This window comes from Dendrobium catenatum, unplaced genomic scaffold (assembly GCF_001605985.2).
Source record: "Dendrobium catenatum unplaced genomic scaffold, ASM160598v2 fragScaff_scaffold_1617, whole genome shotgun sequence".
Classification (NCBI taxonomy): Eukaryota; Viridiplantae; Streptophyta; class Magnoliopsida; order Asparagales; family Orchidaceae; genus Dendrobium; species Dendrobium catenatum.
This window is the reverse complement of record NW_021320079.1, coordinates 1,447,775-1,474,938: the sequence shown is the minus strand read 5'-3', so window position 1 is coordinate 1,474,938 and position 27,164 is coordinate 1,447,775. Positions and strand designations below refer to the sequence as shown.

Below are 27,164 nucleotides of genomic sequence, written 5' to 3'. Positions count from 1 at the left end.
CCGCCTCAAACCCCTTATGCCTGTCATTATTAAGGGGAATCAAACCGGGTTTATTCATAAAATAGACTCTATAGACAATATTATTCTCGCCAAAGAATTATTATATCATTCTAGAATCACTACCAAATACAGAAGCATGTGTGCTAAACTTGACATTAAAAAGACCTTTGACTCTATCTCTAGAGAATTGATATCTGCTAGACTTTTACAAAAGAGAATTCCCAGCCGATTTGTTCAATGGATCGAAGCTTGCATTAATTATGTCAATTTTTTCCCATGTATTGATGGTGCATTAGAGGGATACTTTCCTTCTTCGGTTGGTATTAGACAGAGCTGTCCTTTAAGTCCTTTGCTTTTCAGAGTGGTAATGGATGCTTTTTCTTGCTTGCTGGATGAACATTCTAGTTTTCAAGCTCCTCAGGTGGGAGACGCTTGCTTATCTCATCTCTTATATGCTGATGAACTTCTCATATTCGGTAAGGCAGAGGTTGACAATTGCAATATCCTGGTTAATCTTCTGGATACCTTTTCTGCTGCTACTGGCCTCTTCATTAACTATAACAAGAGTTCTATCATTCTCCCGCCCAATTGCCCCAATGCCAATGCCATGTGTACTATTCTTAAAATATCAAGTCCCTCTAAATGCATTAAGTATCTTGGCATCCCTATTTCAGCCTACAAATTGAATGTAGCTGATTTTGCGGGTTTGATGGAAGTTATTAACCACAAATTAGCAGGTTGGAAAGCTAAATGCCTGTCTTTTGTTGGGCGACTTCAATACCTTCGCTTTACAATTTGGAACACCATAGCCTACTGGATTAGAGGTTCAATTATACCCAAATCTATTCTGAAGCAAATTGATAAACTATGTGCTAAATTCCTCTACTTTGGTGATCCGTCCGGTAAGAAAATGCATTTGATCTCTTGGAAAAATACTTGTAAACCCAAACACCATGGGGGAATTGGTTTACCTTCTTTTCAAGCCCTTCATTTCAGCTATCAATGTGCTTTTATTATCAGGTTTATAACAATAACAATTTTTTATCTAAATGGCTTTTTTCCAACTACATATCACCGTGGAAACCTCCTACTTCCAAAGCCTCTCCTTTTTGGAAATCTTTGTGTAAACATGCAGCCATGGCAAGAAAAAAGTTAAATTTTAATGTTCATCATTCTTTTCCAATATCTCTTTATTGGGATTATTGGATTAATGGTAAACGGATTGAGGAGGTGTCTGAATTATCTCATCTGCAGGGGATTTTTCCCTTAAATGCCTATATTGATGTTTTACTAAAAGAGGAGGGATTGGTTTTTCCCTCTAACCTCCCCTCGCTGCCTCTGATATTCTGAATCTACTTCCGGAAGATGCTACGACCTGCTTATATTGGAATGGTGTTGGTAAAGCAAAGGGGCTTAACAAGTTTTTTAATTTATTTTATAGGCAGCTTCCCAAGGTTAATTGGCATCATTTAATTTGGCATAAAAAACACGCCTTACGTTTCTCCTCTTAAAGTTGGATGGCGATCATGAATGGTTTGAAAACGGCGGACAACCTCATTATTAGGGGATTTCAGTTAATCCGCAATGTGTTCTATGCAATTCTTGTGCTGAATCTTCCACCCATTTATTTTTGGAGTGCGAATTTTCTTTTGCCATCATTTCTAACTTGATACCTTCTCTCAAAAGTCATCTCCTCAGGCAAAATTTGTTTAAGGTTATGGATAGCTTATCTGCTGCTAATATTAAAGTTAGGCATTTTTATCTCTTTTTAGCTTGCAGTTCTGTTTATATGATTTGGAAAGAAAGAAATGGAAGGAAGTTTGGTAATTATCATTCTTCTATTATCACGGAGACTCATTTGATCCGTAAGGCTGTGTTTGTGAAAACCTCTAAATGGAGAAATTCTGGATTTCTTTCAAATCTATTGTAAATTCCGGTTTGGGAATTTTGAGGTGCACTTGGATAAATCTGGAACTGTTGGCTGCCTTTTGTTGACATTATGCTGTGGTATCATTTCAGAGATTGGAAACTGTTGGCTATGCAAGAATAGTATATTGCCCTGCTCTTATCCGTTTGGCTTGGTGATTCGATATTATCGGGCTATAATGTACGAATTTCCTCCCCTCTCCTTGGACGGCAGAGTTTTTTGACCCTAATTCTTTGCATATACTACTATCTCTGCAACCAGGGGTGCCTTATTGCTATTTTGCCGGCAATTCATTTTGAGTGAGCCCGTTACTCCTTTGGATATAACTGTTAAGCCCTTTTCATTTGCTCCTAAGGTGTTTTGTTTGTGTATATGGGTACACTTTGTTTGCCTTTTTAGCAGCCTTTTGGTCATCTTATTGTTTTTAGATTAGTCCTTTGTTCCTTTCTTACACATATAATTAATTTCATTTTAATGAAAATGGGCAATGCTCACAATTTCCCAAAAAAAAAAAAATTTTTTTTTTAATACATTAATTTATTATTATACTTTATAGGCTAAAAATTTGAAAGACGTGACATGTTCCGAGAAGTGTAGTTCCACAATTAGGCAATACCTATCGGTCGGAATTTTCGGTCTCTCCGGTTCTATTTAAATTTTCCGAGAAATGGAAGGAGTGGCTTGCACTTCGGCACGGCAGCGCTCGACACGCGCAAGAGACTTCGTCAAAATTCCTACGAAAATAATCCTCCCGCTATCTGGCAATCCTATGTACAGTCGCCTGCCGCTCGCCGTTGTATCTTGCGCATGTTATTGCAAGCCTACAACCCCTCGTCTTCTGTCTTTCTCCTCCTGTCGGCTTACCGAGGTATCTCCTCCTTCCTCTTTCATACTATTTCTCTGCCTTGTCTAAATGCTTCTTTCTCGCGCTCTTCAGCACCACCAGTAACCATAAATCTCCCGTTATATTTTTCTTCTTCCATTTCATTGCCGAAAGGAAGACCATTTTCGTTCAAGATAATTGAAATGGAGAAGCGGAAGGGATGGACAAAGAAAACTTTTTTTTTTTTTTGAGTTTCACATGTTTTTCCAAATCTGATCTGACTGTTTACTTTTGTCCAATAAATGTGGTAGTTTTATAATCTCCCTCTGCTTTTGAAGCTCGTCCATTATTTTCTAATAAAATCTTGAGTTTATGCGCATCGTTCTGAAGGCTGCAATCTCGATTATTCTGAGTCTCAACACCACTGGAATGAATGGAGAAAATAGAAAAATGGTAGAGAGAAAAAACTTTTTTTGTTTGAAAATTTTCTTTAATCCCAATTCTGATCTGAAATTTGCCTTTTCTTTAATAGATATATCGTTGTTTTAGATTTTCCGCATGCTTCTGAAACTATTTTAGATTTTTTTTTTTGGATAAATTTGTGATCTTTTGGGCATCTTTCTGAAGGCAGAAGGCCAGCTTCTCTTTAGTTTTTAACAACATTAGAATGGAAGGAATGAAAGAGGAGGAGGTAGGTCTTTTTTTTTATTTTGAGCTTCATTAGTAATCCCTATTCTGATTTGAACTTTGCCCTTTGTCCATTTAATGTACAGCGGCTTAGATTTTCAACATCCTTCTGTAACCTTTTCAGTTTTTCTGATAAATTTGTGTTTTTATTCGGCATCGTGTAGAATTCAGCAGGTTAGATTTTTCTGAGATCTCAACACCATTTGTCTTTTTTTTTCCCCTTCTATTTACAGGTTAAACTCGCAAGCAGACATGATGAGTAAGGTGCACTCGGGGAGCCTGGAAAGGTTGAGCAAGCCCGGTAAATATAATCAACAAGACTGCAATTTGTTCTTTTTTTTTTTTTAATAGTCTGGCTTTTTAAATTTGTTCTTAAATGCAATCATAAGATGGTTACCTGAGTTATCAATTATAATAAGAACTTAGTTTTAGAGAATTTTATATATTGATGTATGGTCCTTAATGAGGGTTTTGGTCAGAAGGATAGGCTGAAAAGATTAATTTTTCCTGTCGACCTCAATTTATGTGTCCAACGCCTTTTCTTTTGGAAATTTGAATGCAACGCACAACTTCGTTAATAAGATGTTACATTGAGTTATACATTAAGGTCAAAAGAACTGTCTAGTAAAAAAAAGATAACTAGCAATAAAAGAAATAAAAAAATTTACATTTGTAAGATGACAAAAAAGCAAATAAAAAAATGTAAGACAACAAAAAATAGGTAGCAATATGGCAGAAGGGTTGCTGTCAATGCCACACTACTATAAAATCTTCGCAAATATAATAGCACCTCAAAATAGGAGAGACTAATTTAAAATGCAACATCACAATAAAAGGCGCTCAAGAAAAGTACAAGTTTGGAATTATAATTGGTAAATTTGGAATATTATTCTACCTTTAACTTTTTAAGCGAATTCATGGGCCTTGGAAATTCTGTCACTTCTCTCAACCCAAAGATAGTGTGTTGTATTATGAGTAGCCAGTAAAATGAACCTTGAGGTAATGCTAAAACTAAAATCCTCCGCATGTTGAAGAACTTGAATAAAGTTGCATCCTAAATGAAAAAATTCCATTCAGCACACACTATTTATGAATTTGGAATGAATATGGACATTCAAAGAATTACTATGTTAAAGATTCAATGTTGCTTTAGTAGAAAAATACAATTTTGATATAAATGAATTCTTTTTAGTGCTTGAATGTCTTTAGTTTTGAGCCCATTAGTAAGGAGTCTTTAGGAAAACATGGCATATTTAACGGCGCAACCTTTAAACCAAATCAATTTTCTCAAACTAGCCTTAAAATCATTAAAAAATAGTTGAGAGAAAGTTGTTTTATAAGATAAGGTTGGCTTCTCTAGCCAGCTGCTAGGATAACCACCAGAAGTAATGACAATCTTAAGAAAATGACGTAAGCAACTTTGGTAAATATGATTAGAGGAATTGGAGAAACCCCAATTATTGTTTTGAATAAACTAGTTAATTTTAGCTGTAATATCACAATTTAAATATGTCATAACTTTAGTACTAAATATATCAATAAGAGTTTTGCCTTGTAGCTAGGGGTCATAAAAGAATGAATGGTTGCTATTGTCATTAACATTTATGATAATCCAAACCTTGTTTTGCTTGCAGCCTCACAAATGGATGTGCATAAATAAGTAGCATGTCTTCTGGATTTATTTCAGTTAGGATCATAATAACCAAAACATTAAGAAGTAAGAATTGTTTGTTGTTGTATAGCTTACAAATAAGTTTGCATTTGCTCAAGAAATGGAGATTACCAATGTAGGAATTTTGCGATCACCATAAGAAATAGGTTTAGTAGTGTTGCCCAAAAAGTAATTCTCAACTTCTTGTATTCTCCATTGTTATGCAAGAAATGCTTATATAACTTGAGATTTTCTTTTTAACGCCTTTGGGGAGAGTATTGGACCTAAACCAATAAAAGGAGATAGTTCTAAATACAGGATCTTACCAATTGGAACTAGCCAACAAAAGAGAGCAATCTTTGTTTCCAGCCACTCAGCCAATTATCGAGTTTGCCTAATTTTTTAGAAGAATCATTTGCATTAAGTTTGGTGTTAGTAAAAAAAAAAAGTTTGGTGTTAGAAATAGTGACATCAAAATAATCCCATGGGACGTTCTTTGGTTGGAATCCAGGGATGTTGCAAATTTTATCAGCAGAATTTATGTCCACTTCTTTGGAGTAGCAGATATCTAACTTGATAATGTTAGTATGAAGCTCAGTAGAATTTTTAAAGTTATCTAGAATTTTGAGTGAACAATTCACAGTAGTAGGTTCAGTTTTGCCAAAGTCAATCAAATCATCAAATTCTATAAGATGATAAATAGAAGAGCTCCTCATGTAACTTTTAAAGATATGCATCTCAGAATATTTATTTAGTAGTTTAGAGAAGCTATCCATAAAGAGGGTAAAGAGAAATGATGATGAAGGGCATCCTTGGTGCAAACCATCTGAAGAGAGAAAATAACCTTTGAGTTCACAATTAAAAAAAAATAGATACATAAACATTTGAGGGAAAAGACATGATCCGATCAATGAATTACAAGGAAAAACCATATCTATATAGTCTTTCATAAAGAAACAATTATCAAATAACCTTTTTATGTCAATTTTAACATATAAATACTTAAGAGTAGTTTTTGAACTGAAATTATGGAGTGGATCATTTACAATGATGATATTGTCTGCAATGTCTCTATCTTGAATAAATGTAGAATAAGCAGGACGAATAAGTTGGTGAAAGGGGGGTTTTGACCTGCTAGTAAGAAGTATCTTATAATTAGTATTACAAAGGGAGATGAGTTTGTTATCAGTTAAGGTTTTAATTTGAGAGGTTTTCAGGATTAAGATGTAGCGGAATGCTTGATCCTCTTTGGTAAAGTAGCAGTTACAAAGAAGCAGGAAATCGCCTCAGTAAAAGAACTGACAATAACCTCCCATGTACCATTAAAGAATTTAGAAGAAAGTTCATTGGGCTATGTTGTTTCGTGAGGCCCAATACTAAATCAGGTAGGCTTGATCTAATCAGTTTTTATTGAAATTTAATTAGAGTAGTCGGCCTCCTTGTCACTATCCTTATTAAGAAAATAAGTAAAATGAACCCAAAAAACATTTGCAATATCATTCCGAGACCAGAGTTGGCTGGCATTGTTAATGTGATTCTTTTAGCCAGGCATTTAGTTTTTCGATTAAGGAATTTCAAGTCATTTGCCTCTTTCTTGAGCCAAGAGCATTTGGCTCTTTGTTTGATCCATCTATTTTCATAATTTGTAAAATCAGCAATAGCACTTTTGATTAATGAGAGCATCATTGAGAACGTAGTTCAATGGTTGGCTCTCAAGTTCCTAGAAATTTTCCTTTTGCTTTTCCTTAAGAATTGTTTTCACATTGGATAAATAAAAGGAGTTCCAGTTTGTAGCTTTAAGCTTAAGCATAACATTGTATAATCTAGTGAAAAAGGCAAAAAGAGGATTCTCCTAAGTAGGAATATTTCAGGCTTCATGAACGATATCCATAAAATATGGACAACATTTTCAAATAATTCTTAAATATAGTTCCCTTTCTAAGTGGTTGAGGATATCTAAGATATATCATAATAGGGGGTGGTCATAGGATAGAGGAGCAAGATTCTTATAGTGAGATAATGGGCATTGATTTAGCTGTTGAGTATTGCAAAAGGCTCTATCAAATAAGCATCTGATTGGTTTATTAAGATGTTGATTATACCAGCTAAAAGAAATACGGACATTTGAGATCTTCAAAAGACTAGAGTTAAATATATAAGTATTGAAATCAATGTGTTTGGAAGGAGTGTACACCCCTAATTGACTTCTCAAGTGTTTTCATAGGTAGGTAGTGATGGGTCTTGACAAGAACATTCCTTATCAGGAGCATATGTTCGAGGAACTTACCCGTGACCCTTAGAGAAAATTGATCAAGAAGAGGGTGTCACTTGTATGCATCCACCCTGGAGCTTGCCCTATTCTAGGCGACTAGGAGGTTTCCTGCTAGCAAGCGGATCACCACTCATTTCAGTCAAGCTCTTACTTTTTGAGCTCGCCGAACTTATTTGCAGAAAGCATCTATCTCAGTGACCCTTTGCTCATTCAACTACAACACCTACCAGATTTTCTTCATCATTCTAGCTAATACCTCAGATTGGCTTCCTCAATAGGGCGAAGTTGAGCCTCTTGAGTCACTCGTCGACCTCACGAGAAGACTCACCAATTACAAAATCACTTTCTCTCAAGACTTGGCATACTCACCCCCTCTTGAGCTCGCTCAATGACAGGCAGTTCACTAGGTCGTTGGCTTCATCCTTTTACAACCAATCAAGAGTCAGTTGCATGTTTTAATAGCATCTAGCATTGTATGTGTTTTTTTGTGCAGTCCATATTTTTATTTATTTTTTTTGTGTAGCATTTCTTATATTCCTCAGAACCCTATAAATAAGGGGTCATGAGGAATAATTTCATATAGCCCTCTACAACCATTAAATAAGGGGTGAGGAGGAACAAGTTGTGGGATTTTTTGGGATCTTTTGATCTTCTGATCTCTGAGTTTTTTTTTATAGTTTGGATTTAGATAATGAAAATTTTGCTAGACTATTTTCCTTTATTATCTATTCTTTTTTCTCCATTCTCACTAACAGGTTCTCAATCTTATCAGCCAGATATTCTAGTGAAGTCTGACATCTTCCACCAAACAAGTTTGAATTTAACATCCTCTTAAGGTGTGGTGAGCATTGATTTGATGCTAAGGATTAGAAGATAAAATTTTCTTGATGAATGACCATAGTAGGAACTTGGACAACGTGAAGTATTAAGCTTGTTGGGATTTCTAGAAGATGGAGCGACTTATAAAGCTAATCAATAATGCCTTGGGTGGCCATGCAAGAAGGGAACAAGTTGAAAATGTGTCCGAAAAATCATTTCATTTGGCAACTCACCATAGTCGCGCATAGAGGGAACTCACCTCTACACTTGCCTCTGACCACACGCACTTGGATGAGTGATAAAGAGTATAACCCGCTGATTAGGCGAGCTAAGAGGAAAGAACCAAAGTTGACCAATGTCTTCTCAAGGGCAAACGCCGAGGCATGGCTGCTTCCCAAGTTCAGAGTGCCTCACTTGGCATTCTATGGAAACAAAATAGATCCCACTGATCACGTGGTGACTTTCGAGTCTATGAACTTTTTGTTGGACATAGATGGCACTCTTAAGTGTCATATCTTTTTCACGACACTCAAATGGTCGGCGCTTAGGTGGTTTACTCGCTTTCTTTTCCTTAGGTGTGATTACTTCTCTAAATTCAAGCGAATGTTTGTTACTTAAGCGTAGCCCCTAAAGGCCCCCGAAGAGGTTGCAGGCTATGCTGAAGATGAGTCAAGAGCTTGGCAAAACGCTTACAACAGCCAAGGGCACTTGCCGAACTATTTGGTGCTGGCCAACAATCATGTAAATGCTAAACAGTATGGCCAAGTAGCTGAGTTTTCTATAGTCACGATGGCCTCTTGGTAGGAGCCCCATCAAGGAAGAGAAAGAGAAAGAATTCATCTTTAGGGATAAGAGGAACAAGAAACAAAAATCGTCGCATTATTTCTAGTGTCTTGAGTAGTAGAGGGCATTTATGCAGCATAAGCTCTTGCGCATAGCAGGGCCACCAGTGCTGAGGGCCGAGAAACCTCCTTGCTCTACTCACCTATATCATGAAGAGGTTTCCCTTCAATCTTCCACTAACCCAACTTACAATACGTTGAGAGTGTCAATGGTCGAGCTTATAGAGGTTATTTAGGACAAGGAGTTCTTCAGGCGTTCGCCACTGGTGAAGGCCACTGCCCATACTCGTGATACCTCTAGGTTTTACCCTTTCCACAATGACCATTACCATGATACAGAGTTCTGCAACCTCTATGGTTTTTGGAAGAACTAAACTATAAGAAATTTGAGGGATTTTATGCTCATCAATCCACATTGATGATCAGGAAATGACCCTATCGAGGGCAATGCAAATGAGCCAGTGCTTGCTTGCTTAGTGCGCCTAGCAGGAGTGGTGTTGGCATGGGCGGAGAATGTGCAGACTTGCCCGTGAGTTCAAAGAGGTTGCAAACATGAGTAATCAAGTCGATGTCCCATTGCAAATTGTCGTGGGGGGTATTGCCCCCATAACCTTCATCGAAGAAGATAAACCAGTAGGAGGTAAATCACACAATGATGTTGTGGTCGTCACTGCATTGCTTGCCAATTATTAGATTGGTAGCATTACGATAGACATGGGGAGTTCTATAAATATTATTTCTAAATTTGGCTTTGATAAAATAATTTTGTTTGCTTCCCAGTATACCCCTACTAGAGGATTTCTTTATGGTTTTTTTGGTCAACAATGCGACACTGAATGAGTACTCATTTTACCAATTATCTGGGGCGAGGGAAGCCACCAATACACTGTGATGGCCAACTTTATTATAGTCGTCATGCCGACAACTTACAACACTATATTCGACAGGCACTGGTGAATTAGTTTAGAGCTATGTGGAAGGTGATCACTATGAGAGGAGACCTCACCCATTCACGCACTAGCTACTTGAGTGTGGTTGGCAAAATGGTGACCATAACAGAAGAAGTCTTCGAATTGGGTGTGGAACGAAGTTCAGGCTTGAAAAAATTGAGATAGTAAAAGAGTTGCCCTCGTGGAGGGCAAGCTGGGTAGAACCCTCAGAATTTGCACTTCTTTCAATGAGGAGTATAGCGGTGAAATAATTCAAGCACTCAGGGGCGGCAGTAACAACAACATAAAGCATTTATCCTCATCTTGTCAATGGTGCAAAATGGCATGCGCCATAGAGCACGGCGCGGCGTGGCACACAAATGATGCTATTTACTTGACGCAGTGCCGTGCATGAAAATAGCATGTGCTATCTGAAAGTTCGTTAGGATTGTTACCCCCTTATGAACTAGTCCCGAGGCTAACCAAGAGGGGGGGGGGGGTGAATTGGTAGTTTTAAAAATTCTTAAACAAAAAACAAAAGCTTTTTTGAAACCTTTTTGAATATCTTAAAGCAAACATGATTAACCCTTTATGCAGAAGCGATTAACAAAACGAACCAGATATTTTAACCATACAATCAACCACAAAAAATGCGTAAAATAAAGTGTAGGAATAAACACAGAAAGAACACAACAGATTTTATAGTTGTTTGATCAACTTGACCTACGTCCACTCTCCGAAGCCTCTCCTCCAAGTATTGCACTAAAACACAGTGGCTCTCCTTTTGCCCCCACAACAAGGCGGAGAAGCCTTTACAAACTTATTTTCACCGACCCCGCTAAGGCAGTGAACTCGAACACATTTTGCTTCCTCTTGAAGCAGGCAGATAACCTAGACTCCTTTTGCTTCCTTCTGAAATAGATAGAGAACCTTTATCTGATGCTGATGAAGACCTCCCTAGAGCCACCAAGGAGCCAAGGATGACTAATGGAGAAGATGACTTGCATCTTTGCTTGGAACAGCCTTTGTGAACACCTCACAAACTCCCCCTCACAAGATTCTCTCTCCCTCTGAAGCTCTCCCTCTCTTTCTCTAAGCTCTCTCAAGTCAGGACAACAACAAAAGATGCTCTCATTGACAATCAAGAGATCTTATAAGGAAGGCCTTAAAAATTGCCCTAATTTGCAACTTGCCGTCAAAGATCGTCCAGGACGATCGACTGATCGTCCTATACGATTAGTGTATTTCAGCCCTTCCAACCAGGGCGATCTGGGTGTGCTAGACGATAAGAACACATTGTTTGTTCTGATTGTCCAGGATGATTCATATATCGTCCTGTACGATTAGTTCAAATCATACATATCGTCTAGCACATCGTTCTGTTCGTCCAAAAGATATATGTTGGACGATGAAGAAATATAACTTATCGTCCAGGACGATACTTAGATCTTCCTGGACGATTAGTTAAAAATCAATGATTATCGTCCAGCATATCATTCTTGTCATGCAGGATAAACACCTGAACGATGGAAATTTATAACTGATCGCCAGCATATAGTTCAGGACGTCCAGGAGAACTAAGGTTTTTTTTATACATATCGTCCAGGACAATCTTGCGTTCGTCCAGGACGATATGATCGATCAATCTAACATTAATTGCTTTCCTTAATAACCTGACTAATTTAGGCATGATTGTAATGAATCGTCCAGGACGATATGGTATCGTCCTGTACGATTTCTAAAAATAATATCTTACCTAAAAGAGTTTGGCGGTTGAATCTTTCTGATTTGAGCCTATTATCCAAGGTGATGTGAATATCGTCCTGTATGATTTGCTTAATCCGGCTAACTTAACATAGATGCCCTAATTATATTTTTTATTTTTAACTGATCATCCAGGATGATTTTGGATCGTCCAGTACGATATGATCAAAAATATAAAAATTCTTAAACTTACAAAATTTCTCCTCTTGAGTGTGTGTGTGCAAGATTACTTAGCATCAGGATCCACCTTATTACATTTGACTCAAAGAAAGAGTAAACACCATTGGAATACTTACAGACTAACTCAGTTCTAATCAACCCAATCTAGAGCTGGCTTGAATTCCAATTGACCTTATAGACCTGACAAGTTAGTAGGCAAGACAACCAAAATAGATGCGCGTAATAACGATAATAAAGAAACAAGAATGTCAAGAATGTTTGTTATCATCAAAATTGTAATCCTTGAATCTAGATTTGCAACACTATTTGTGCATCCATGTGCAATAGCGCATGGCGCATGACACTCATGGGCACTATTTTGTTAACATGTTATAAATATCAAATTATAAATTATAATTAAAATTTTTAAATTTATATATTAATATTATAATAAAGTATTAATTAATTAACCTTCAAATTATTAAAATATCAAAAAAGTTTAAAGGATTTAATTTTTTTGTAGGATTTAAAGCAATCTTTTTTGTTATAAGTGGGATTTATGTAAATTATGCTTAAATTCTGCTCAGATCTAGTGATGTAAGTTTATGTAAGATTTAAAATCATCATTTTTGCTATTTGACATGATATTTATGCCTAAATTTTATTCTAATCAACCTATTATTTATTATTTAATGGTATTTAATATTGATAAATATATATTTTTAATTATTTTCAATTATGTGCCATGTTTAAAAAGGCGCGCATCGCACCGTGCGCTATGCACCATGGCTCCACAGGAATCATTTCACCGTGGTGCATCATTCTCCACTAACAAATATGTTTATCCCACTACATGGGGGTGGCTACATGAATCCTTTTTCTCCATTGTTTCCTGTTAAGAGTCAAAAACTCATTTAAATCTAATAAAGAAATGTCATTTTTAATATTTTCTAACCAATTCTTTTTATGTCTATCTCTACCTTTCTGAACATATACCAAATGAAATACATCTACTCTCCTAAGAAGGTCATTGGAAGGCCGCCGTTTTACAAGACCAAATCATCTAAGGCGACTCTCTCTGATCTTATCTATCATGGGAGCTTCTCAAACATTTTCACAGATATGTTCATTTCGTATCCGATCTTTAAGATTAAATCCACTGATCCACTAGAGCATCCTCTTCTCAGCAACACTTAATATTATGCTTCTCTTTTAATGTCCAACATTCTACTCCATAAAGCAGTCAGGGCCGACCTCAATATATTCATATGGATGACCATAGAGATGTTAGGCATAAGTGAAGAAGTCACCTACTATCAACTTAATGTAATGAGGGATGCTCACCCTATCAAGCAGAAGATTAGAAGACAACTGTCTTACTCAGTGGACCCATTAAAGAAGAAGTGGAGAAGCTTGCAGTTACCGGGTTCATTAGAGAGTTTTAGTAACCAGACTGGATCTTTAATATTGTAATGTAAAGAAGGCGACAGGTAAGTGGAGGATGTGTTTGAACGTCATAAATATGAATTCAGCATGCTCTAAAGACGGACCCATTACCCGTAATCGATGCTTTGATCAACTCGGCAGTAGACTTTTGTGATGTGTTTTTTTGAATGCCTTTTTAGGCTAACAATAAATAAAAAGCATCCAGATGACTGAAAAGGTTGCGTTTATCATAACTGAGTACTTGTATCATTACAAGGGCATGCCCTTTGGACTAAATAATGTAGGGGCAACTTACTAGTGAATGATGGACTATGTTCTCAATGACCAAAAATGGAGAAACATTGAAATCTATATAGAAGTCCTCGCGGTGAAGAGGAAGTTGCCTAGACAATATATTGAAGATTTCAAAGAGACAATGGCCACTCTAAAAAGATACAACATACGATTGTACCCAATAAAGTGTATTTTTGGTGTAGGTTCAGTAAATTTCATAGGCTTTCTCCTCACGCCAGAAGGCATTAAGTTCAATCTTGACAAAGTGAGGGCCATCATTGAAATAAGTTGCCCAAGATGATCAAAGAGGTAGAGCGACTCATTAGGCGAGTCGTTGGACTCAATCACGTCATCTGTAGACTCGACGAGAGGTGCTCAAGATTCTTTTTAAGCTCTCAGGAACGAAAAAAAGTTCTCTTGGGACAAGGATTGTGAATCTGCGTGCTAACTATTCAAGCTCCTCACCTCGCCAGCCTTTCTCCAATTTCTCGACTAGGCGAGAACCTACTATTATACTTTGGGTTTGGATTCCTTACTTCAGAGAAGAAAGAAGAAAGTAATGTCTAGTTTACTTTATAAGAAAAACACTTTGAGGCGTAGAGCAACAATACCCTACCATGGAGAAACTTATATGGGCACTAGTATGCTTTGCAAGAAGGTTGCGACTATACTTTTAGGTCTATTTTATTAAAATAGTGACTGACCATCTACTTAAAATTGTGCCCACAAAACTGAATCACTATGGAAGATTGCTCACATATTTAGTGGACCTCAACTAGTTCAAAATCTCTTACTTGCCAAGGACAACTATCAAAGCTCAAGCACTTGTCAATTTTGTTGTTGACTTTAACTGCCAAGGCGCCGAGTTGGAGGAGATGGTGTCACAGGAGCATTGGATCTTATATGTTGGAGGCACCTCAAGAGAACAGGGAGTCGACGTAGTTATGGTTCTAAAGAGCTCGACAGGAATTATCATTTCTTAGGCTGTGAACATAGAATTTAATGCTACAATGACTTGCCTCTGGATGGTGGTAGCCCAGTTCTAAGGATACTTCGGCTCGTAATTGATGGTCTGTTAAATTAATGTTGAGTATAAGATAAGAGATGAGTTATCACTAAAGTACTTGTTCAAAATAAAGGCAGAGATTGACAAGCTCGAATACTTTCAAATCTCTCTGTTCCCAAGAGACCAAAACTAACTTGCTGATCTATCCAGACATGGGTCCTTATATCACCTAAGTACAAGCCGGCCTAGGAGCATACTAGCTAGAAACAACACAATGTGATGGAATTACTATGAACATGAGTGCTGACGATCTCAAAGTCATGATCTCTCAATCAAACAGTCTAGTCACTACATGCTAACTCCCCCTTCTCGTGATAAGACCCGCTATTGAGTAGTGCACTTTCCCTTGTAAATAACAAATCTTAAGTGTTCCAACACTATAGGCAATGGCGAGTGCCCTAGCAAATAACCCTATGGGGCAGCTCCCCTCTTTTATGAGAAGATCTGCGATTGAGTAGCACGTGAGTCCCATATAGTTGGCGAGTCTTGGTGGATAACCCAACGAAGTGTCTGGCACAAGGCGCGGGCCACCTAAGGCTATTTCATGTGTAAGTGATGAGCTCACTCTTCTTAGAGTTGTAACATCGTGCATCTGGAAATAAATATCAACCATAAGTGAGGAGCTAAAAATACTTACCCAAATCACTAAACATGGCAAGCCTTGCTATTTGCTCACCATTAGCAACCTCAGTAAAATTCATGTCAATTTGAACACACAACTTGCTAGATTAACTAAGGGTGAATTCCCATGAATATTAACTTGCCATTCAAAATGCAAGTTCATATACACTTGAGCGAGTATATACTAATGTGAGTTCGGTACTTGAGTAAAAGCCGGAAAATGAAAATGAAACAAACAAGCGAGTTACATTTGGGCACTTGGAAAAAAATTTCAAAACATAAATTAAAAAAAAAAGTGTGTTTGATGGGCAAAAGCAACTCAATTACCAGTCGCACTCATGCCATCACTCTTATCATGATCACTAAATTCTTTTAAGAAATGTGAACGGTTCTTGAATCGAGGAGCGACCTCGCCTTTAACTGTGAGCTTGCGCATGCAGAATTCGATCACTTAATGATAACACTCAGTTGGGATCTTTTCAAGCTGGCCTTGGTTCATCAACTAGTCGATTTCATTTAGCTTTGTAGTTAGTTCGTTTACTTTCGCTTCAGCTTCTTCTTTGGCCTCCAATATCGACTATGCATGAGCATTGATCGAATCCAACTCAAATTTGTTCTGCTCTTTGGCTTTGGCAAGCTCATCCTCCAATAAGCTCACCCTTTTTGCTACTTTTAGCTTCTTGGATCTCTCATTCTCCAAGTGCCCTTGGACCTCTGTTTCAATCCTCGCTAAGGAGTCAGCTCGCCTTACATGGTGAATCTAGTAGCGAGTAGGATAGTATATAATCTATCAAGCTTGCCCCATTGCGTTTAATGTGGAGAAGCTGACCTCCTATGGAGTGAACTTTTTAAGAATCGAGTCCATTCTTTCATTAAAAAAGAATTTTCCCTATTCGTAGCACGACTTGGGAACTCGTGTCTCCTCATCTTCTTCTTCCTTCTCTATATTCACCCCTTCTACCTTGTCACTTCTAGACATGTTTGACTCATCTTTAGCTCATCGAATAGCTTTTTAATTCGATAGAAGAGGACGACTCAGTGGGCTCCTTTCCCTTTCCGACTATAGTGTCAACTTTCTTCTTCTTGATTATCGCTGCTATCACAATTTCATCGATGGTGATCTCCCACAACACCTTTGTTGTGGGTGGTCCCATCTCCTTGCGAGTTTGTCATGCCTTGGCCACAAGCTCCTTGGAGCTCGCACCGCCTTTGGAGACTTTATTCATCTTTTTTAGAGAGGGTACTGTCCCTCTTTTAGTTCCAATATACACAAATTTCTTCTTTTAGTTGAACTTAACTGGGGACTCATAGATCACTCTCAAGGTCTATAAGTCCTTGGAGAACTTTCACTCTATTTTTTTTGCAAAACAAAGAACAACATTAGGCAAGTTCAAGACTTAGAAAAATCTTTCATTAAAAATGAAATAAAATAACTTACCCTTAATGGCGACTTTCATGCTCTCCTTTGCGGACAAGAAGGGGATCACCGCATTCTTTTTGGGTGAACAAAATTAGGTGATGATGAGGCACAGTCCCGCCAACAACACTTTCGACAACAACATATTTGAACTTCCAATCTCTCACCTTCTTTGCCAGGCCAACTACCTTCATTATAGTGGGTGAGAATTGCATGCAGTCGTCTTGGAATGCCTTTGTCGCGTAGACATTCTTGAACTAGCTGAGCGACCACCGGAGATTGTGCTCGTGGAGGTATGAATTGATGGAAATCACTTATGCTATAAATTTCGATAGTAGTTGGGTATGGATGACAATAATTTAACTCTTCTGCGACCTCAACACATGGAAGGAATCAAGTTCTTAAGATAAAGGGGTCGGTTGGCACCATTCACTCATTAGCGAGCAATGTATTGATCCACTCCTACTTGTTCTCTCAAGAGCTCGCTCGACGACATACAACTCACTAAACTGTTGACTTCATCCTCCAACACCCCATTAAAAGGCATCATATGTTCTAGATTATCTTGTAGAGTTGTACAAGTATTTTTCTCTATGTTGCTTTTCCTGTAGTCTACAAATTCCTATAAATAAGAAGTGAGGTGTAATAGTTTTTTTTTTTTGGGGGGGGGGGATTAGTTTAGGATTTTTTGACCTTCTGGATTCTGAGCTTATTCACTTATTCTTGACTGAGATAGTGAAGATTTTTCTAGCCAATTCTCCTCTATTCTCTATTCTCTATTTTCCATTCTCATTGATAGGTTCTCAAGCTCACCTGTTAGATTTGCTAGTAAAGTGAGTATTATCCATCTGATAAATTTGGATTCAACGAGTAGATTTCCCTCCCATTTTCTCCTCAATTTTGAGGAATTTAAACTATTGAGAATATGTGAGGCAACCATGAATGAATTGTGGATGAGTAAACGGAGTGGTGAAAGAGATAGAAGAAGCAAACTATTTAAGATATAAAATTATTGCAACTTTACTGGGAAAAACTTGTATTTCCTATAGAGAAAGGGTCATCCAAAGATGAAACATTCTAACTTGATTTTCATGAAACAAATGAGGTCCACATTATTATCTTTTACAATATTTTTGCAGTAAGTGATTATTCCATCACCCATGATACCCTTAACCTTCAACGAGATGATTTTTGTGTCCAACTTGGAACCTAAATTACTAGTCCTAAGGTTTGTGGTCCCCATAAGGTTGTATATGATAAGAGCTCAAAACCAACACATCAAAATTTTAAAATCTAAGACCATTTTATACATTCCCATCCATTATTGCATAGACTTGGCACACTGGGCTGCTCAGTACGAGCCTATCTCATGTGTGACGGGTACTCATTCTAATAACTTGTTGGGTGATCGAGGTCAACTTTAACCACTTTTTTGAGTTTGAGGTAATTGAACTAGGAATCATGTAGAAATCCTTTAAAATGAGATAAGATGAAAGACCTTAATCTATCATCCTCAAAGTGAAAGAGGAGCCTCCCCACTCTATAATACCCAAAATCATTCCAACAGCTCCGATATGCTACTCCACTCAATTTTTAGATATGTCAAGTAGCAGCTTGTTGTCGTCCTAGCATTGTAGTAAATGTCCTTAACTCAAACTCGTATTATGCCTCTCCCACTCTTCTCATTAGTCCTCATGTCAGTGATATTAAGATGCCGACCTCAAGCTCAACATGTTTCTTGAGACCTAGTAGAGCTAAGGGTAGAACTTACTATTGCCATTGTAGAGGGCAAGTTGTCAAAATTTACTTAGCACTAAGCACCGCCCATTGTTCCTTTCACATTGAGCAAGGGCTACATGTTTCTTGCTGCTGCTAACTATGGCGACAAAGATCCTTCAAAGATTTTTTGGTAGTACAGAGATTTTCTTTAGTGAAGTTCCATTGGATTCTCATCCACACACTGCCTTGTCATTATGGAATTAAGATGAAGGAAAATTGTAATAAAATCTGTTCTGTTTAAAAAAAAAGATGAAACAAAATGAATGAAAAAATCTGAAACAAACTCGTAGCTTACTGCAATGGACTTTAAACATATTTTAGGTTGAGTATGAACATTCTAGATGGAATAAACTATTGGCTCTGTGAATCCGTGGTGAAAATCATTCCATAATTAAGAATGAACTTAAATAATTGGAAGGCATACTTCATAATCGATGTAACAAAGGGTCAGTGAAATAGAAAAACAAGCTATAGTCAAACTCGAGCAAACAATATCTGTTAACTTCCATTAATTCGAAGTCAATTTAAGGCTTCTTTTCCCATCTAATCAAAATTACTCCACATCGAATCAAGTTCAGATCACATGGCTGTCTTTGAACCAGCATTTGCCAGTCCAGCAACCAAATTTGCTGCTCTAAACCCAACAAATCATTTTCAATCCAAAGGGCAGCTACAAGCCATTGATACGTTGGATTCCTTGGTTCACATTTCCTAAGCTTTTCAAAAATAAAAACTTTGTTAAATGATCAAATATTGCGTAGAATCTCACTTTCATGGTAGGTAAAAACTAATTATGTTTAGGCCAAAATCCTTTTAGTGAAATTATCAAAGTACCCTGAGACCAAATTAATTTTGTAAAATTTTAAAAGATTCTTAATATTAAGAAATTTGATGTGTGGGGTTCTCTCATCTGTGCCATCCTGCAATAAAAGTCTCAAGCCTCGGTTACACCAATTTCAAAATCAAGATTTTTTGAAATTATGAAAATGACCCTATGTTTATTTTCATTGAAAATTGTGAAATATAGGAAATTCTTGGAAAATTCAATTTTGTTCTCTAATGATCATAAGTTTCCTAATGCGTGCTTAACACATGAACTCTAATTTTTATTTCTAATATGAAGAAATATTATATAAATGTCATGATCTAAGGGGCAATTATGGTAATCCTAATGTTTCCTAGGTCAAATCATGGCAATTTGATAGGCTGCCTAATTGAAAGACACCCCCTTATTGCTTGTAACCAAACTATTATCATTGCTTGACAAACTAATCACTTATTATTTTCTCATATTATTTCAAAATTCATGAACTTCCCTTGAGAGCTCATTGAAAATGCTATGTAAAATTTGTTTGCTCGCAGGACTTGATTTCATGCAGGAGAATAAAGGACTTGAAGAGACAAAGCTGGGATCCTTTAGGAAGAAGGGGGTGAATAACTCAAACAAATTCAGGCATTCAATGAATAAAAAAGGAAGAAGAAGCAGCCGGGTCATGTCTGTCTCCATTGAGGATAACCGTGATGTGGAGGAAATGCAAATTGTAGATGCCTTTAGACAGACCCTCATCTTAGAGGAGCTTCTGCCCTCAAGACATGATGACTATCATATGATGCTCAGGTTAATCTTAAACAAGATATCAAACATTTTCTTAGCATTTTCTTGCATGTGCAGATTGTAGATGTGACATTGCATCAAAATTGATATGCTATTCATCATAGCTTTCTTTATTTTAAAATATTTTGTCCTTTAATTAAAAATAGAGTTTTTTGTCAAGGTTAGAAGTGCAGCAAACCGTTAATCTTAAAGTGAAAAACATTTCTTTTTCCCTGCATTGATGAATACTTTAATTGCATGGCGCATTATATATCTTGGAACTAGTATATTTACCATTGCATTGTGCAGATTTCTTAAGGCCAGAAAGTTTGATATTGAGAGAACAAAGCAAATGTGGGCTGATATGCTTCAATGGAGGAAGGAATTTGGTGCTGACACAATACTCGAGGTAATTATTATCTCTCAAGTTCTTGAACTTTATTGAAGGATATATAACTAAGTCTTTTTTCTTCAATCGCTATACCAGAACATGACCTGGTACTTTCTGCAGTGTTTATCAAGCATTCACAATTTTGAAAATAACGGTAGTGGAAGTTGGGTTAAAAGGGAAATCCATGATAAAGAAAAACAAATCAAGGGATCGTACTAATATCATACAAGTTATATTTTGCTATTAACTTTAGTATTTTGTAGTTACCTCTCCTTGCTCTTGTTTTCATTTTAAAGAGAAGTAAATAATAATTATATATTTACTTGTTTTCTTTATGTTATTAAGGAATTCGAGTACAAAGAGATTGATCAAGTCTTGGAGTACTATCCACAATGTCATCATGGTGTTGACAAGGAAGGCAGACCTATTTATTTCGAAAAGCTTGGGCAGATCGATATTAACAAAATGATGCAAGTCACAACCTTGGATCGTTATATCAACTACCATGTAAGGGAGTTTGAGAGGATCTTTTCCGTCAAGTTCCCAGCTTGCTCTATTGCTGCAAAATGTCACATTGATCAGAGCACCACGATTCTTGATGTGCAAGGAGTGGTAAGCTATTGTTAATGTTTTGTCAAATATACATTCATATAGATAGGCTTGGCTATAGTTCCTTTCCAGTGTCATCAAAATACCATGACGGGATGATTTTGCATGCAGGGAGTCAAGAACTTTAATAAGACAGCAAGAGAACTAATTGGTCGTCTTCAGAAGATCGATGGTGATAATTATCCAGAGGTTAAAATTTTTCCCTCCTGATTGAATATGTGGTAATGTTTATGCTGATTGAATTTGTGGTAATGTTTATATAATTAAGTAAAACGAACCTTTTTTTGTTCAGACCCTGAACCGCATGTTCATCATTAATGCTGGGCATGGATTTAGGCTCTTATGGAACACGGTTAAGGGATTCCTTGACCCTAAAACTGCTTCAAAGATCTACGTGAGCTCATAACTTTATCTATTATATATTTTAAATTCTTTGGTAGGAGGATTTAAATGGATCAGCTTTGACTTACACACCAGGTTCTTGGCAACAAGTACCAGAGCAAGCTGCTTGAAGTAATTGACGCTAGGTAAGCCTGCATAAGACTGACATTTAAATCATTCAAACAACCTTAAATTATGAAAGTGAGATCAAATCTATGGTTTCACAAAATGAATCTTACAATGATATTAAATTCCCACCTACCACTGTTACTGATTATACTTTGTGCATTTCAAACAGTGAATTGCCGGAATTCCTTGGTGGTACATGTAAATGTGCCAATGAGGGAGGTTGTCTTCGGTCTGATAAAGGGCCATGGAATGATCCTGAAATTTTGAAGGTGGTCATTTATTAATTTACACTTTTTTCGTAAGAAAATATAGATGCACATTGAAGCCTAACTTGTCTACACGTTGTCTGAAGATTATTCCAAGTGGCGAGGCCAAGACACTAAAGCCAAGCTATGCTTCCAGCGCTAATGAGAAGATTATTTCTGAGGAGATTGTTTACCATGAGGTAGCAACCATAATAATGGAGCCATCTCTTTACTTTTGATTCAAAATTGTGATATTGAGTTGACAAATATAAATAATGTACTAATAATTGCTTTTCTTTGTTTTCGATATAAAGAAAAATGATTCAATTTCTAGTGGGACTGTCATCACTACTGACGATGTGACTTCTCCTAAATTATCACGATGGATGATTGAGCAACCACATCTCTCACCCATTCGAGAGGAGATGTATAGTCATCAGATGAAGGTATGAAATAGTTACTGTCAAATGTAATTTGTATTAACGGTCAAATGTAATTTGTATTAAAAAACAATACCTTTCCATTTTCTTACGTTTACAATGCCTGACTTGCACTTGTCCTTTGAGGGGATAATCCGTCCTCGTTTTCATTTCTTAACTTGATTAATTTCATCTGTCTAAACTATTAAGAAATAAATACTTATTATTTCTAGGAGCTTTAGGTGGATCTTGCTTTTCTTGCTTAATTGGGAGGAAACATTTTGTTCTGTTTTCTTGTGTGTTCATTAGAGACATTAAGTTCTTCTGCATAACAATCTTGATTTTACACTGAAAGTAGGATCTGTATTTATTTTTCTTTCTTGAATTTATGGCCCAAATTATTCAGAAAAAATGTCCGTCCTTTGATGTCCCTATGGTTGACAAGACTGTGGATGCCACCTGGAACGTGGATTTGTCACATTACAAGATTGCCACTGCTAAAGGTATCTTTCAATTTGTTCATAAATCTATCTTCTTCTCTTCTTCTTATCTATTTATTTTATTACTGAACAGTACGAGTTTATTCTTAGAAAGTGTTGCTAGATTAGTTTTTTGCAATTTCATAGATTCAAACTGTCAAACAGCTATTTTGTAGTAAAAAAGTATATGTTTCTTTTTCGAAGTTCTTTTTCATTAAAAAGAAAATTTTCTAATTTTTTTTTTCCTTTTATTCCATTGTTTTCTTCACAGCATACAATAATTCCATGCAACTATTTTATTTGAACTGTCCTAATTTGGATTGTGTTTCTTACAAGAAAGCACACGAATTTGTGTGTATCTTTGTCGGTTTGAATTTTGAGCGTTGCTCCTTCGCATGTGCTAGCTCATGCCCACTCTTTTGAGAATTATTCTCTTGTACTAGCTCCTGCTAATGGAATGAACATGTTGAATATAATGATGTTGGTGATGTTGAATTTTATTAGAAGCCTAAATTGAATGCATAGAAGGTAACACTAAAACACTGAATTGCTGTTTTGTGCAGGAGTGTATGACATTGCGAACAATTGTAAGGATGTTAAATTGAATGGTGGTGTCTTCACTGGTTTCATGGCCTTTGTCATGGGTGTAGTCACCATGGCAAAGATGTCCAAGAACCTACGGAGGAAGATTATGGATGAAAAGGATGTATGCTACTCGAATGAAATGGACAAGAGGCAGGGCCTGGCGGCCAAGCCTACAGTCTCCATGTCAGAGTACTCTGCAGTTATGAAGAGGCTTGAGGAGCTCGAGCAAAAGGTGAATGATCTCAGTAAGAAGGCCGAGCCCTCTCCAGAGAAAGAGGAGATGCTCAAGTCTGCTATGTACCGTGTGGCAACATTGGAGTCTGAGCTTGCTGCCACCAGAAAGGTAATACTAAGAATACCATACTCGTCACTGATATGAGCCTTTTCTTTATCAAGTCAATGTACTAAAATATAAACTTCTCAATTTAAGGAAAGTAATTAACTTGAACAACATAAATTTTTATGTGTTTAATTTAAAAAATGCTCTTGATAAAATTTATAGTTGTCATCCAACTTTTTGTGGTCAATTTTATCAAGTTCATTTTCTATTAGATTTTAAATGCATTGTAAAGCAAATGCAATAGATTTAAAATATTTAAAATTATTTGGTGTACATTTAAACAAATTCAAGATTTTTTTTTTTGTGTTTAGTTTCAATAAAATAAATCTGATTAAAGAAAAAAAACAAACCTATGAGTATCGAGGGAGGTCATGATCAAATGGCTCAGGAGCTTTCTTTGTAAATATTTTTTTCAAACTCTATCGATGTTACCTTTTTTTTCCCATTCTTTGTAACTTTCTAACTTTTTAACTTTCTATTGGATTTGACTTACGTTAAGAAATGTATAGGTAGACCTAAAAGGACTTAATTAGAAAATATTATAAATGACTTTTCTTTATAAGATTTAAATGAGAATTTGACTCTTAATATGATGTAATGAAGAAAAAGAATTTATGTAATTGAACCCATATAGTAGGATAAAGACTTGACATTATTATTGTTGTACTCATATTCTACTTTTAATTATTGTAAATCACTCAAGTCTATCTTAGTTATCATTTTTTAATAGAATTGCCCTAACCAAAAAATAATATCATTCATTCTTCTATCCTTCATATTCTCATTTCTATCCCTCAACTTGATGGCATCAACTTCTTTGTCGTGCCATATTTCGATCGATACAGTACCATTGCCTCATCTATCTAATTGGTTTTTTTATAAAAATTTTTTTATTAATTTTCTATGCTATTTAATAATACTCTTAAGATATTTCTCTCCATGTTAACCACAAACTTAAATCTACAAATTATATGCTCATGTACATCCATATTTTTATATAACATATCCAAAATACTTTAACCAATCATTCTTAAATATGAATTTAGCTTTTTTTTTTTCTTTTATTTAAAACTATGTGAGACAGTTTTAGATATTAATTTAACTCATAATATCATTGATTGATAATTTTTAATATTACAACACTAAATTTATATATTATATATACTCAGTATTCAGCCTTCTAATTTTAAGCCTTCTATTATCTACGTTTTTTTTTTACATTGTACTAACCTAAACGACATCAAAATGATAATTTTTTTTTCTCACAAGTCATCCAGATCTTTTATGTAACCACTAAAATCTCTCTTTCAGGCTCTTGAAGATGCAATTTCTCACCAAGTCGAGCTTTCTGCTTACATCGAAAAGAAGAAAAAGAAGAATAGGTTGGTAAAATTAATTGACGAAATATTGCTAAATCGATAGCCTGTATTCATAACCCAAAAATCATGTAGAAGTAATAAAACTTGTTTTATTTATCTAAGATTTTAAGTCTCACCCTAGCGTTCTTTCTGACATGCAGAACCTTTTTTGCTGGTAAGTGGTGGTCAAAATTAAAGAACACTGCCGTTTCAGGCAACAAACACTAAACACTGTTTGCCATATCACCGCAACAAATGGAGCATTTCTCTCTTCTTTCCAAATTAATATGGATTCGGATAAAGTTATTTGATTCATATATTCTTTCAAAGTCGTATGGTCTGTTATAGATAAATTCCCCAGCTGGGGGACTAAATAATGTTGTGGGATATAAAGTATTACATATTGCTATCTACAATGAAAAATTTCCGTGTATACTTTTTATTGTATTGTGTTTGCAAAATTTAAACTGTGTAATCTTGGTGGCTTTTGATGGTGATCCGACTTCAGCTTTTTATGTTGAACTTTATCAACTGAGCATAGCAATTATGTATGAAGCACAATTTAGTAGAATTATAGGATATGGCCATCAATCTGAAACTTGCATGCAAAATGTAAACGGATGGTAATTAAGAAGGCATCAGTAATTTAATAACGAAAATAAGTTTTGGAATAATATTTAACGTAATCTAGTCTACAGACTTCTACCAAAAGGTTTAAAATATCTTACGTTGTTTGTTTCGAAAAAAAGCTGCCAATGACATGCATATCATGAATAATATGAATCTTGAGGCAAATTCTAGTTATCCCAAGGTATCAAAAACACCTAATGAAATCCGACCTAGGACACTTGACCAGGATAAGGTTAAGATCTTTTTTTAAGCTAATATTTAATGGTATGGACCATTCAATCCCACAATGATCCTCTATTAAGTAAAAGCCCTCTAAATTGCCCCATTTTTGGATTATTATAAATCCTTCACTCAATTTTGAACGAGTTGTTAATTTTGAAGTATCGTTAGTTGTGGGATCCAAAAATTCATCCCTGATCTCCCCCGTTGCTTCTCTTTTGGAGGAGTTTTAATAGAATAAATTTTGGGATAAATTTTGGAAGGCATATGAGTTTGTAGATAAGGCACTACCTAGAGATTTCACCCTCATTATGCGAGGACTTTATGATCTGAGTTATGGTTTCCTCTAGGCGCAGTCTTTTATAGTTAATTACCCCTCTCGATAATGAGAGAGAACTTTTGATTAAGGCTAGTTGTCAATCAGATACATATGAATATGTGTTATCTGGCTTATAATAGCACCATGGGCTTAAGTATTGAAAATTTTGATATTTAAAATTGAAAATTTCACCATCGTGTGCTTAAAGCGGATGGTGGGGGAATGGATGAGGGATCCAATCAAGAACCCATGGTTCCATTGTCCCGGACCATCGTGATCATTGATCTACTTAGTCATAGGAGATAGTCGGCCCAACCTGATAGAAGGATCCTTGTTAGAAGCCATGGATTGCTTCGTCCAAGAGTACCTTATAGAACTAGGGTGAAGTTTTGTTGAAAGGGACAAATTTGAATCCAGCTCAACTAACAAAAGGCTTTGTGCCTTATCGATTATATCCTATTGTTTCATATCTTAAGGATTTGATGTCACTAAGGAGCGTATTGGCTCTGGCCATAACTGTAATCTCGTGGTGCTATTTGGCCGCATAACCACTCAGTTCAGACAGACCGGATCATAAAAGTTTATCCTGCGGTGCTAATTGGTGCCAAAATCTTTAGTCAGAGGACATGTACAACGTCCTTACTAGTAGGAGATTATTTAATAATAGATCCTAGTGAAATTTTCAACTGGCATTAGCTTTATGCGAGCTTAAGTAAATTTTAATTTATCCACCTCAACAAATTGTTGTGGAGGATGGATAAAATTTTCTTTAAGCATTGATGAGTAATTTCAAATTTAAATATCTTTGGATTTTTGGGATTTATGGATGACATTTTTTTGGAATTTTAGATTTTCAGTTATTTGGGATGGCATTTGAAAATATTATAAATTAGTCCCAATGGTTGAGATTTTCTATTCAACACGGTCATCATCAGGGTGTTTATGAGGTCATTACATTCATAGGTTGAACCTTGTCAACTCTGTCGAGTTG

The 27,164-nt window shown here is 36.2% G+C and overlaps 1 protein-coding gene across 1 annotated transcript; it reads left to right on the top strand.

The window, feature by feature from the left end:
- The first annotated feature begins 2,587 nt into the window (after nucleotides 1–2,587).
- On the top strand, nucleotides 2,588–25,500 carry LOC110101152 (phosphatidylinositol/phosphatidylcholine transfer protein SFH12). The gene is made up of 15 exons (XM_020828942.2): nucleotides 2,588–2,795; nucleotides 3,671–3,738; nucleotides 19,838–20,093; nucleotides 20,379–20,478; nucleotides 20,806–21,072; nucleotides 21,181–21,258; nucleotides 21,362–21,463; nucleotides 21,547–21,596; nucleotides 21,749–21,848; nucleotides 21,932–22,024; nucleotides 22,139–22,270; nucleotides 22,650–22,746; nucleotides 23,286–23,650; nucleotides 24,959–25,029; nucleotides 25,167–25,500. The coding sequence occupies exons 2-15, from the start codon at nucleotides 3,690–3,692 to the stop codon at nucleotides 25,231–25,233; spliced, it is 1,827 nt and encodes a 608-aa protein (XP_020684601.1). The 5' UTR covers nucleotides 2,588–2,795; nucleotides 3,671–3,689; the 3' UTR covers nucleotides 25,234–25,500.
- Nucleotides 25,501–27,164: the final 1,664 nt, after the last annotated feature.